This window comes from Nyctereutes procyonoides, unplaced genomic scaffold (genome assembly GCF_905146905.1).
Source record: "Nyctereutes procyonoides isolate TBG_1078 unplaced genomic scaffold, NYPRO_anot_genome, whole genome shotgun sequence".
Taxonomy (NCBI): domain Eukaryota; kingdom Metazoa; phylum Chordata; class Mammalia; order Carnivora; family Canidae; genus Nyctereutes; species Nyctereutes procyonoides.
In genome coordinates this window covers 23,196,058-23,209,973 of record NW_026575034.1, presented here as the reverse complement: position 1 = coordinate 23,209,973, position 13,916 = coordinate 23,196,058, and the positions used below count along the sequence as shown (strand labels likewise).

At 37.3% G+C, this 13,916-nt stretch overlaps 1 protein-coding gene across 1 annotated transcript; it reads right to left on the bottom strand.

Moving 5' to 3' along the window:
- Positions 1-1,300: 1,300 nt before the first annotated feature.
- LOC129504997 (olfactory receptor 52E2-like) lies at positions 1,301-2,239 on the bottom strand. The gene has a single exon (XM_055317919.1). It carries the CDS (start codon positions 2,237-2,239, stop codon positions 1,301-1,303), a length of 939 nt encoding a protein of 312 aa, XP_055173894.1.
- Between the last annotated feature and the right edge of the window lie 11,677 nt (positions 2,240-13,916).

Here is a 13,916-nt window from a genome sequence, read left to right as displayed (position 1 = left end):
AAACTAAGATGAAACAAAGTTATTTTTAGGCAAAGAAAAAGAAACTCACTACCATAAAAGTTGTATCAAGGAAATATTTAAGTTTATTCTTCAGGCATGAGTGAAATCTTTACAGATGAAGTAGTAAAGATGCAAGAAGGAATGGATAACAAAGAAATAGTAAATATTTGGAAACATTTAAATGAATATTGACTTTCTGAAACAATAACCTCATGTGTATAAGTTTTAGAGTTTATAAGAAGAGAATTAAACCAACAATAGTATATTTCAGAAAGTAGAAAAAGGACTACATTTTTTAAAGATCCTTTATGAATAGAAAGCAGAAAGACTGCTTGTTTATATTAAAATTTGATAACTTGCATGGGCATCTGTGGGACAATGGCAAAAGTAACTAAAATTTTGAATAAAATCAAAGCAAAGTATATGAGATTTAACAGCCATGGTTAGAAAATTCTAAAGGGGAAAATCGTGTAAGATCTGTGTCTCAGGTTGAAGTAAAAGATAGTAAATACGAGATTTAATTAATAGAAAAAATAATTATGTTAAATGTGCATAAAATTTGTAGCGTATTTAAAATACAAAAATTGTCAGACTGGTTTGAGTATAAATTCTTTGATACTTGTAAATAGAGACAAATTTAGTTATTGAGATATTAAGAGGCTGAAAGAAAAATGATGAATGTTTTTTTTTGATGAATGTTTATAAGTTCAGTTTGATGACTAAATTTAAACTCCATAAATTCCATAAAGTCAGAGAAAGTGGAATAGTGACTATTTTATCCCCAGCTGCCTTCAGTTGTGAAAATACAGTCAGAAAATGATTATATTTGGAGAAGAAAGAAGATCCATAAAACATCAACTAATCTAGTGAAAATGGATGCATTCAAAACTTTGACATAGGGCACGTGATCCTGGAGAACTGGGATCGAGTCCCGTGGTGCTCTCCCTGCATGGAGCCTATTTCTCCCTCTGACAGTGTCTCTGCCTCTCTCACTGTGTCTCTCATGAGTAAATAAATAAAATCTTAAAAAAAACTTTGACAAATAAATATCAGATATTGAAATGAATAAAGTGACATGACCTACTAAATGAAATTTTATGGGATGAAGAAGATGTAGCAACGTATATTGGGAAGTGGCCTTAATAGCAGATGGAAATTAAATGCATTTCAATACAGAAAGAATAGAGCCAACATAGATACATATTTTAACAGAATTTTTATGAAAAGGTATGTCTCTGATTTAAGTTTCATACAATGTCATATTGAACTACACATGTATTAGGTCTCATTCTTTTTCCTTTCATGGTTTCTGTAATAATAGTTTCTTCACCCGGTCATAGATCTGCTTGGTCCTGACTCCATATATGACAGGGTTGAGCATTGGTGGCACTACAACATAAAGATTAGCCAGGAGTATGTGGATATAGCGGGGAACGTTATGGCCAAAGCGATGTGTCATAAAGGAAAAGAGGGCTGGTGTATAGAAGGCAAGAATTACACAAACATGAGAACCGCACGTGCTGAGGGATTTGAGTCGGGCTTCACGGGAAGGAAGACGGAAAACAGCTCGCAGTATCTGAACATAAGAAAGGGCAATGCCTATGATGTCAAATACTAGATTACAAATTGCACATAAGCCATAAATAATATTGATCTTGATGCTGGCACAAGAGAGACGAGCAAGACCCATGTGTTCACAATAGGTATGGGCAATGACACGATTCCCACAGAAGGGCAATCGCAAAATCAGAAATACAAAAGGAATCACAAAAATAAATGCCCTCACTAACACACCAACACCAATCACAGAAACAACCCTGTTGGTGAGGATGGTGCTATATCGAAGTGGGTTGCAGATGGCCACGTAGCGGTCATAAGCCATTGCCAACAGGACAGCTGACTCCATAAGTGTGAAGCTGTGAATGAAAAACATTTGCACGAGGCAAGCTCCAAAGATGATCTCTCTGAGGTTGAACCAGAAGATTCCAAGCATCTTGGGGATGGTAGCTGTGGACAGACCCAAATCAATAGTAGCCAACATGGCCAGGAAATAGAACATAGGCTGGTGTAGGCTGCTCTCAGCCTGGATGACAAACAGAATAGTGAAGTTCCCTATGAGTGCAATTGTGTACACAGCACAAAAGGGAAAGCCAATCCAGAGGTGCAGTGTTTCCATTTCTGGGATCCCCAGCAACAAGAAGGAAAAGAGGTGGAATTGGGTGTTATTGGGAGGGAACATTCTATTTGGTAATAAATCTTCAGAAATGTATGCTGACCCAATCTACAAGTCACCAGATAGTTTCTATACTGCTAGAGACCTAAAGATAATAGAAGACACTTAATTAGCTACTTCTTCTCATTATCACCATCATCACCAACAGACACCCCCTTCAATTTTAACCAGTTTAGGATTCTGCTAGCTTCTGAATATAGTGATGGAAATCGACTCCAGTCGATTAAGAACACTCTGGGATTAAAACACAGGATGAATAATAACTATACAATAAACACATAGATTCAACAAAATATATACCAAAATATTAAAAATATTTTAATTAGTTAAATTGGTCCTTCTTTTAGTATTTAGTAATTATTATTACAAAATATAATTGGGAATAATAGTGAAAACAGCAACATCAAATACCAGTTATTGTGGTGCCGCCTATTATTTACAAGGCTTTTTGTCAGATTCTATGCAAAAATCATCTCCAGTATTTAAATTAAAAAGTCCTTCAAGGGATCCCTGGGTGGCGCAGTGGTTTGGCGCCTGCCTTTGGCCCAGGGCACGATCCTGGAGACCCGGGATCGAATCCCACGTCAGGTTCCTGGTGCGTGGAGCCTGCTTCTCCCTCTGCCTGTGTCTCTGCCCCTCTCTCTCTCTCTCTCTCTCTCTCTCTCTCTCTGTGACTATCATAAATAAATAAAAAATTAAAAAAAAGTCCTTCAAGAAGAACATTAATTTTATTTATTTTACATATAACTTATCTAACAATCAAAGAGTAAGTAGCTTATCAGAAGTTTAAAATGTTTTCAATGAAAGGTCTGGGAAATTAAGTTAGGGAGGAAATTAGCAAATGGAAATAAAGGAAAAGATGTGTTTTACCTATGCATCTGTAGGTACTATACAACCACATACACACAGACACACACACACACAATACTCCACACATGTACAAACACAAATTACAAATCTTTTTTAAAAATCACAACACCTATCTGAATAAAACTTGTTAGTATTTCTCATATTTAGCTAAGGGAATTGTTACTTTAGAGTTGAAGACACAGGTCAAAATGTTAATAAAAGAAGTAGTGAGAGAAAACAATTAGGAATATTGGATAATTAGACACATGATAATTCAAACATTTTTGAAGTTCCCTAAACCCTTATTATATGTCTTCATGTAGCTTGTATAGCATTTGATAGGTTATTTCCAAAATATATACTCATTCATGTGTGCAATTATTTTATAGTAAAAAGTATGTCTTCTGGAGTGCCTGGGTGGCTCAGTCGGTTAGTGTCTGCTTTCAGCTCAAGTCATGATCCTGGAGTCCTGGGATGGAGTCACCCCCTTCCCCGCCCCGCTCCACCCCATGGGCTCCCTGCTCAGCAGGGAGTCTGCTTTTTCCTCTCTTTCTTCCCCTTCTCCCCCATGGACCTGTGGTCTCTCTCTCTTTCACTCACCCAGTCTCTCTCTCTTAAATAAATAAATAAATAAAACCTTTGGGGGGAGGGGATGGAGGGAAGCCTCTCTTCTGATCATTTGAAGATTCCATGGTGGCAATGCTAATGGTGATCTCATTTTCAGCATGAAAATCAGTGTATTATCTAGACGTTGATATAGAGGGGCAAATACCCAGAAGAATGTGATAAGCGAGGTATGGAATAAGCAGTTAAATATGGATGGGAGAAAAATTAGAGAGGGAGACAAACCATGAGAGACTCCTAATTCTGGGAAACAAACAAAGGGTTGCAATAGGGGAGGTGGGCAGGGCGGGGGTGTTGGGGCAATGGGTGACAGGCACTGAAGAGGGCATTTGATGGAATGAGCACTGGGTGTTATGCTTAATGTTGGCAAATCGAACTTCAATAAAAACAAGTGAAAAAAAAAAAAGAATATGGATGGGAAACATGAGAAGAAGCAAAGCCAAGAGCAAGAGATCCTCTGGCGGTTTCAATAGGAACAGAGGCTATTTCCACAAAGTTATGTTATTAGAGTGAAATTAGGAGTATTTTTAAAAGGTATGATTGATAATGGATAAGAGGAGTAAAAGTAGGATTCAGTCCCCAGAGGCAAGTTTTTCTGTGGAAATCAGCAAAAGAAATCAGCAAACTCTTCCTTTTTTGCAGTATTCATAATGCAACAGTTTCTCAGTTGATGGGAAATTTACTTAAGGCACTAGTTGTAGATCTGATTGCAAAGGGTAACAATAAGCTATCTCTGGCTTTTCTAAGAGAGACAGAATGGTACTATATTCTGTGATTGCAAATAAAATAAGGGAAATTAGTCTCCTGGGTCATACAATTATATTCTGTATGATGCAGTATTAGATAATATTAGGTAAGTATCCAGAAAGTGGTAGGAAAAAACCAAGTAGAAGAAAAATATAGACAAAGAACACAGAAACCAAGAGTAGAAATAGGAAATATGGAGAAAGGAACAAGATCTGATTTCTCTGCAGTTATCCTTATGCTCCTATGGACATTAAGTAGTTTTTCTTAAATAACTATTAAAGAATAAATTTTGTAAAACCCCAAGGGCAACGTGAATATATAAAGGTGAGACAGAATAGTAAGGATAGTCTAACCCTGTTGACAAGATCTTCAGGAACTACAAAAGTTTAAATGGAGCAAAGTTACAATGAAATGGATGTGTTGAAGGAAAGGTTACTAGTCTAGTCATCTTGGTTCTTATATTCTCAGCCCAAGATACCTACAAGCTTATGCTTAAGCCATCTTGAACTTTTACTCCTTCCCCAAGATATTTTATCCATTTGATGTTACCATAGGAATACCCCGATATTTTCTCCTTGACTCCCTTGTGTTTGAATTGATAAAAAATATCAGTGTTCTGTCTAAGCTTCTCATGGAGAAAAGTTCAAACAAAAAAATTTTTGAAAAGCATCCTTCAAGACATAATCCAGATCCATACACAAGGTGTTGGTGACATGATCTCTTCTGTGTTCCTACAAGATCTAATACCAATCTGTATTACAGCATGATTACAGGTGTCACTCATCCTTACATCTCTGTATCTAATTTAAAATGTAAACCACTGGGTAGCCCCAGTGGCTCAGCGGTTTAGCACCACCTTCAGCCCAGGGTATGATCCTGGAGTCCCAGGATTGAGTCCCGTGTCAGGCTCCCTGCATGGAGCCTGCTTCTCCCTCTGCCTGTGTCTCTGCCTCTCTCTCTGTGTCTCTCTCATGAATAAATAAATAAAATCTTTAAAAAAAATAAAAATAAAATGTAAACCACTTGCCAAATGTCCAGAGTCTATTATATTAAGTTAATATTTAAATGATTAATAATTTTAAAATGATTGTTATTCATAAATAAAGATTAATTATTAAGACTAAATAATTAATGGTTATAAAGAATTCCTGGATCAGACTAATTCATTCTCTAATTTTCTTGTTAATAGTTTCATGATAACGTATGCATTACTCTTTGGTTAAATAAATACTACAGAATGGTTTTTTTTATGTGTCAGAAACTGTTCTGAGACATTTTAAAATTGAGGCCTGTGCAATCACGTGTAATAAAAAAATGCTCTATATAATCTGATGCAGTGTTTATAAATAAGCATATGCAAGAAAAACAAATTTCTTTTTTTCAAATTTCTGTAAATAAATTCACAGAACTATCCTACAGTTAGTGAAAGAAAATCTATATCAATATTTTAATCTAATCATGCAGTCTATTCTTAAAATTAATACAGAGTAGGATTTCTCAAAATTATGACATTCTGATCACATGTACATACCTCTTCTTAATAGCAAGATCAAATGCTTCCTTGTAAATGTCAACATGGTCTTATATCCTGATATCTGTAGGTGAAAATGTAGACTGTAACTGCATTGTTGTAAGCTGCAGAAAGATAAATGCTGTGATATTGAACATTTCTGATTTTTTTCCACCTCTCTGGTTTCATCTTCTCATTTTCCTTTATTTTTTTTTTCATCTTCCTTTAGACACTTTTTCTGCTGACCATTCATTAACTGTTGGTGAACCTTAACCATCACCTTTAGCTACTGTTATTTCTCATCCAGTTTGATCTCTAGGAACAATCTCATTCACATACATTGCTTTAATAACTATCTTTATAATGAAGAATCCGAAATAATTGTTCCCAACCCTCGGTATTTTATCAAATTCAGATTCTCAAAATTAAATTCCTTCTGGCAATTGCTTTCACTTTTCTTTTGCCAAATATTACAAATAAAACATTTTATTTTTATTTTTTTAATTTTTATTTATTTATGATAGACACACAGAGAGAGAGAGAGAGAGAGGCAGAGACACAGGCAGAGGGAGAAGCAGGCTCCATGCACCGGGAGCCCGATGTGGGATTCGATCCCGGGTCTCCAGGATCGCGCCCTGGGCCAAAGGCAGGCGCCAAACCGCTTTGCCACCCAGGGATCCCCAAATAAAACATTTTTAAAACTGAATTCCCAGCCCTGCCTCTACCAAACTCTAGCTTTAACTTCATCTTACTTTCCCTGTTGTTTAATTTTGATAAATGTCATTACCATGCAACCACTGGGTCCACTCAGAATTAGGAGCAACATCCATTTCCTTTCTCCACCTGTTAAAACAAAAACAAAAACAAAAACAAAAAACACTCTTGATTCTATTTCTAAAAATAGCACGAAAATCAGTACCAATCATCATTTCTTGGGTTGATTAAGTCACAGCACTTGCCAGTGCCTGAGAGCACAAGCGCTGCAGTCAGGTTAATTGTGCTGAAACCTGGCTTCATGACTTATTCTAGAATTGAAAGAAAGTATTATAGTAGCTGTGCATGCTTGCACAAGAACGGTCACATTGATATACCTCAGTTTCTTCACCTAGAAAACAGAAATAATAAGTGTAAACAAACCTTTAAGAATGAAACACTTAATTTTAGATAATTCTCTTAAAACACTGAACCATGTTCCAAAGATACTAGTTGTCCATCATTCTTTAGATATCTGACAGACTGATTTTTCTAAAATGCATATTGAATGGATTCAGGCTAAAATCCAAATTCTTTCACTAAAACTTTTTAGATGTTTTTTCCTAATATGATCTTACTCCTTCTCTAAGCATCAGTCTTAGCCTTCTTTCCCTGAAACTTACTTCATGTCTCTTCCTATTTCTCTTTTTCCCCTCAGCCATCACTATGACATGAGGATGCCACGTGAGCTGGGAGATGGGAAAGACTCACCCGACTGAGTACCAGGATGCAATACTGTCTCTTTTTTGTCTCAACCTGTTCAGTCTTTATGAGGATGCTGCTCTTTGCCAGGGGGAAGCTTTCAATAGAAAATCCCCTAGGGGGCGTCTAAGTGGCTCAATCTGTTAAATGTCCAACTCTTGGTTTGGGCTCAGGGCATGATCTCAGGGTCTTGGGATTGACCCCCACATGGGGCTCAACGCTCAGCAGGGAGTCTGCCTGGGATTCTATCTCTCCTTCTGCCTCTCCTCACTCCTTCCCTGCTCACATACTCTCTCTAAAATATATAAACAGATGAAAATATTTAAAAAGAAAATCTCATGGAACCAGTTTTGTGAAAAACATAAGGTCTCTGAAGATACTAGTTTCTAATCTGGTCCTGAGACAGCAATAGAAAGCCATGACTTTTAAGGAAATGAAGGCATGAAAAAGTAAGGTTTCTTGATCACTTGGTCACTTTGCAAGTCTCCATTAACCTTTTAGTTCCTTGCTCTGTGTTAGAGCATAGGATGACTGATACAGGTCATTCTCTCACCTTCCCACATCATCATTTTGGGGGACAGTATAATTATGTGTTCAAGAGCAGGGCTTTCAAGCCAGATCACTGCTATTCTACTTGTAGCTCTAACAATTTGCTGAGATACGTGACATCGGTCAGACAATTTAACCTGAGAATTCGGTTTCCCATTTATTTTTCAGTTGTTCCCTCTCTTTTATGGCACCAGCCTACTTCTCACTCAGAGTTAACCTCAAATGTAATCATGTACTCTTTCAATTCTTTTTATGGATATTTAACATTGTGCTTACATTTTGAGTCACAACCAAAAGGCAAAATTAACATAAAATTTGGTAGTGGAACCCTGTAAATCTTGTAGATCAATAATTTTAAGCAGATGCTAATACTGTGTCTTGGGTATTTCAAGTCAATCCTTATTCTATGAAAAATAAAAACTTGATTGGTGCAGGTACAGTCCTTTTGCTTTCTTTTTTGCCCAGTTACTAACCAATATATCTCAAAAGTTAGGCTAGTAGAGGCTTAGTTAGTACCATTAGGCTCTTCATGAGTGTGTGATCACTGCAGCACTTAGAACCCTCCTTCAAAAGGGGGCCCTACACTTGACGTTTAATCTCTGCCATACTTGGGCTTTAATGTTGTCTTGAATTTTTTAAACCATCTTATCTTCACATTTATGTTCTGCGATTGGAATCTGACATGAAAATGGGGCAGGTGCTGGGGTTTGGAGCCTGACTCATACATTCTCACCTGCTATACCCTCCATATATTCCCAAGTTGCTTGCTTGGCTACTTGCTACCTTACTCCTGCTCAGAGCCTGCTGCTGCCTTTTGCCCTTGGCATACTCCTGACCCCAATCCTATCCACACCTGTAACCAACTCACCAATTCACAGGACAATAACCCTGTACCCCTGTGCATGTCCGCACTTACCCCATAGGTTTTCCCCAAGCCCAAAAGAGAGCAAGATAAAAGAGAAAATGGGAAACACCATCATTGGTTAAAAGAGAGATCATGGAAGAAAAATGAAAGCTCTTTTCTTCCCTGTGTTTTTAACAAAGGGCCAAGCACCTTTGCTTCATACTGGGTCTCTCCTGTTGTGCAGCCAGCACTAGTTAAGACACTGGCTCAGACACACCTGCAAGTTCAGGGCACCCTTATGGACTGAATGCTCATGCCCTCCCTCTCCCCTGCCAAATTCATACATTGAAGCTTTAACCTCCAACATCATAGTATTTGAAGATGGATCTTTGAAGGTAATTAGGGTCAGATTAGGTCCCGAGGGTGGGGCCCTCGTGATGGGATTAATGGCTTTATAATGAAGAAAGGCCCTGGGGGGAAACAGCAAGAAGGCAGCCATCTAAAAGCCAGAAAGAGAGCTCTCACCAGGAACCAAATTGGCTGGCACTTGATCTTGCACTTCCTGGGTTTAGAAATGTCACTGAGAAAACTAAAGAACAGTTATGGTTAGAATCCAACCCCCTGCTTTTAAAGTTTCTTCCACCTCCACTGAAACATTTTAACTGTGTTCAGAAACCTGCCTCACCTCTGCATGTGAGGACCTCCATCACACGCTAGGAATTAGAGTGGTGGATGCACTGCCTGACTCCTCCAAGCTTTACCTCAACATGTGTTACCTTTTCACTTTTCATTTGCATTTCCCAAAAAAGATAGGTCTAAAAGAAAACAGAGGGGGTAGGTCTTAAAAGGAAAAGCTTTTGCTGGGCACAAAGGAAAGTGAATAGAGAGAGTTGTGAGAATCTTGATGGCCAGAGTGCTACCTTAGGCAGTTGGTGGAACCGAATTATTAGGGAAGAAAAGGAAGATAATCAGATAATTAGCTGTATTTTGGCACTTTGACACAGAGGGATAGTATTCTAACTTTTTAGCAGCTTTTGACTTTTGTGGAAAGTGAAACAAAACTGGACATTTCTATGGTGAGAGTTGAAATCCTATAACTCGGATCTAGGAATGTAAACATGTTTCTGGTAATAAGGCTTAAAAACAAGTGAATGAACAATATCATCCCCCAAAGATTATAGATCCATTGGAATTCTCTAAAAATATATGAAAAAAAAGACCATGAGAGAACAATAAGGTGTATAATATGTCTTTCCTCACCTCACTTCACCTCATCTCTCTAGTCTGGCATCCTTCCTAACACCTTGCTAGAACTGAAACACCTCTAGTCAAGTTAATGATCTCTAGTCACCAAACTCAAACAAACCCCACCCTCATTCTAGAACTTGCAGCAGTGTGTGAAACTGACCGTTCTCTCATTTGAAAATGCTTGCCCTCACACACATTTTTTTTTTAACTACCCTTACATGCTTTTGTTTCCTCCCACGTAACTACATGGCCTTTCTTTGTTGGGTCCTACTCTATTGCCTGAGCTTTAAATGTTGTCATGAGTACCCCATCTCTTACTTCTGCTTTTATTTCTGTTCTCTATAACTATTCTTTTTAAAGATATTTTACTCAGTAATTGGTATATATATATATATATATATATATATATATATATATATATATATATCAATATCAATCTGCGGTACTTCTCCATCCCTTACCCCTCTACTGATCTCCACCATGAGATCAGTCCACTAGATACTTCTGCTTATATGTCTAAAAGGCACAGCAAAGATCATATGGCAAAATGGAATTCTTGATAATTGCCTTAATATTTCCATCTTAGTAAATGTAAAGCTTCCTGTACAGTTGGCCAAATTTAAAATTAGGCATTGTCCTCAATTATCAAATTTTTCTTCCCAATCCAATTCATCAACATGTCCTTTTGTTATGAAAGTTGTCAAAAGGCATGTCCTATTTTCCAAAGTATTTTAATTTATTCCCTTCATCACTGTCATGATTTTTCTGTTACACTAATTAGGTTCGTGACTTGAGACTTTTAGTGCCCACGGTCACCTGACAGAGGTAAATATGAATCCTCTAGACTGAAATACCATTATATAGCATTATTCTAGGCTTCAAATTATTTCGACTTTATTTTTACACAAAATATCCTGCATTAGCATAACAAAGCACAAAAAGAAACAGTGATTAAGATACACACACACATGCACACATGCCACAACAAAAACATAAAACACTTATCTATAAACACTATATAGGAAGTAGAGCATATACAAGCAAATATTTCTTAAATTTCAAAGATTTCTTAATGTTATTAACAAATAATCAAAACAACCTCGGTAGTAGGCAGAATAATGCTCCTCCCACCAAGATAGTCACATCCTGGTCTCAGGTAACTGTGGATAGTTTACCTTACAGAATAAGATGAATTTAGATTATAGATAGAATTAAGGCTAATAATCAGAACTTAAATCAGAGACATTAATCTAGATTATCTAGATAGGCTCAAGGTAATTACAAGGGCCCTTAGCAGTAGAAGTGAGAAGCCCCAGAGTTAGTGTCTAAAGGTAAGGTATGAGAAATCCTGACTAGCAGTTACAGACCATGTTTATGTCTCCCTCCAAATCTGTATGTTGAAATCTAATCCACAATGTGATGGTATTTAGAGGTAAGGCCTTTGAGAGATGATTAGATAATGAAGATGGAGCTTAATTATGGAATGGAATGAAATTAATGTTCTTTTGAAGGAGATCCCGAAGAGCTTCCTTGTCCCTTTTGTCATGTGAGGACACAGCAAGAAGACAACCATCCATCAACCAGGAAACTTCTCACAACAGGCTGAATCTGCCTGTACCTTGATCTTGAACTTGCCAATCTCCAGAATGGTAAAAAATACATTTCTGTTGTAGATAAGCCACACAATCTATGGTATTCTGTTATTGCAACCCAAATGGACTGACAACACCATTGCCAGTCTTGAAGACTGATGGAGGCATGCAATCAAGTAATGTGGGCAGCCTCTAGAAGTCAAGAAAAAAGATTTACCTCTAAAGTTTCCTGAAAAGGATTCTCGCCTGCTGACATCTGGATTTTTAGCCCAGTGATACATGTTTTGAATTTCTAACTTTTTTTTTTTTTTTTTTTTATAAATTAATTTTTATTGGTGTTCAATTTACCAACATACAGAATAACACCCAGTGCTCATCCCGTCAAGTGTCCCCCTCTGTGCCCGTCACCCATTCACCCCAATTATAAGATAATAAATTTGTGTTGTTTTGAGCCACTAAATTTGTGATAATTTATTATGGCAGCAGTAGGAAACAAATGCAACTTCCACATAATTAAGTTCCTATAAAGACTATTGGGAACAAAAAGACACTTTAATAGAGTTGATCTAATCAATATATATAAAATTCTGCATGTAAGATCACTGAACAGCACACACACACACAGTTATATATAAGTCATAAAGAAATTATGAAATTATCACTAATGAATATAAGAAAATGAAAAAAAGGAATATATTGAAAGATTTATGTAGAATTGCCAAAAATATATGTAATGAATTTTAGAAGGAGGGAAATAATAAATGAAGAGGTGAAATATTTGAAAAAATAACCTCAAAATTAAAGAAACATAAAACTTCAGATTTATGGGTTGAACAGATCTTTTTTAACAATACAAGAAGATTTTCACAAATTTAATACAATCATCAGTTTATATATATTTGGGGCCTGGACCAATGGCATCTCCTTCCTCACCCCCTGCTTTGAGGAGTTCAGAATTAATAGCCTAAAACCAATTCCAGGAACCCTGTTGGAAAAAATGTTGAAAAATTTTACAAGACCAAAATAATAATAATTATCCCCCTGGATATATATTAATTCTAGATTTGGGAGTCAAGGTCCAGAATCAGGGTATGGTCTCTCAGTGTCTGGTGATTCTGTTCCACTAATTCACTTAACACTAGAAAAGGAGTTAATCCAGATCTCAGAGCTTTGTAGCCCCCACTATCCCCCAAGGAGTTCCAAGACAGACAAAGTTCTCACTCTAGAGGCTGTGGCAACAGTATAAAAAAAATCCTCCCACCAAAGCAAATGGAGCTCAGAAGGATGCTAGGGAAGATTTGGCAACTTTCCAGGAGTCCCTGGCTGGTAAGTAATGCTTTAGAAGTATGGATTCTTATCTGTGGCCTGGTGAGCACAAGGGAGATTGGTAGATGATGATAGGATGCGTGGGGGCAGGGGACGGTAGGAAAACTTGCCGACTAAAGGGAGGGGATGAGAGGACTGACTGTAAGAATGTGTTGGCATAATCTCTCATGTGCACATGAGCAGCTACTGCTTTCATTTCTAATAAATCCTTATACCATCTCTGCGCGCAGACCTTACATCTTTTAACACCTCTGCCATTCTTTCTGTGCATAGAGCTCTTCATTGACCTGGAGCCTATCTAATTACTAATCTATTAAGGTTCTTTCTTTTCATGTGTTCTGTCTCTTTGCTCACTGTTATCTCTCCCTCAACCCCTTCTAACCTAGTTTATTATTTATTTTAAAGATTATTCATTTTTTTATTCATGAGAGACAGACAGAGAGAGGCAGAGACATAGGCAGAGGGAGAAGTAGGCTCCATAAGAGAGCCTGATGTGGGACTGGATCCTAGGACTCCTTGATCATGCCCTGAGCCACAGAGATGCTCAACCGCTGAGCCACTAGGCGTCCCCTAATCTAGTTTAAAGGTTGGATAAATGTCCTCATCCTGGGTGCATTTTTGACACAGAGGGAGAACAATAATGAAACTTACCTTAAGCTATTCAGAAATTATCTCTCTCTAATTACAACCTAGTAAAATACACCAAAACACTTGCTACTTTCTCCCTACTAAAGGTAGTACTAATCCTCTTTGGTCTCCAGGTAGATAATGCTATTATGGATAGGGTAATCAGATATACTTTATTGTAAATGTTAGAAACCCTATCAAAATATTTGTATGCAGATAAAGTGAGGATCAGGATTTAGTCTGCTGACCCCTGATGTAAGGATTATCTGAAGGCCTGAGATAAGTCGGAACCACTTCCACTGTAGCTTTCTA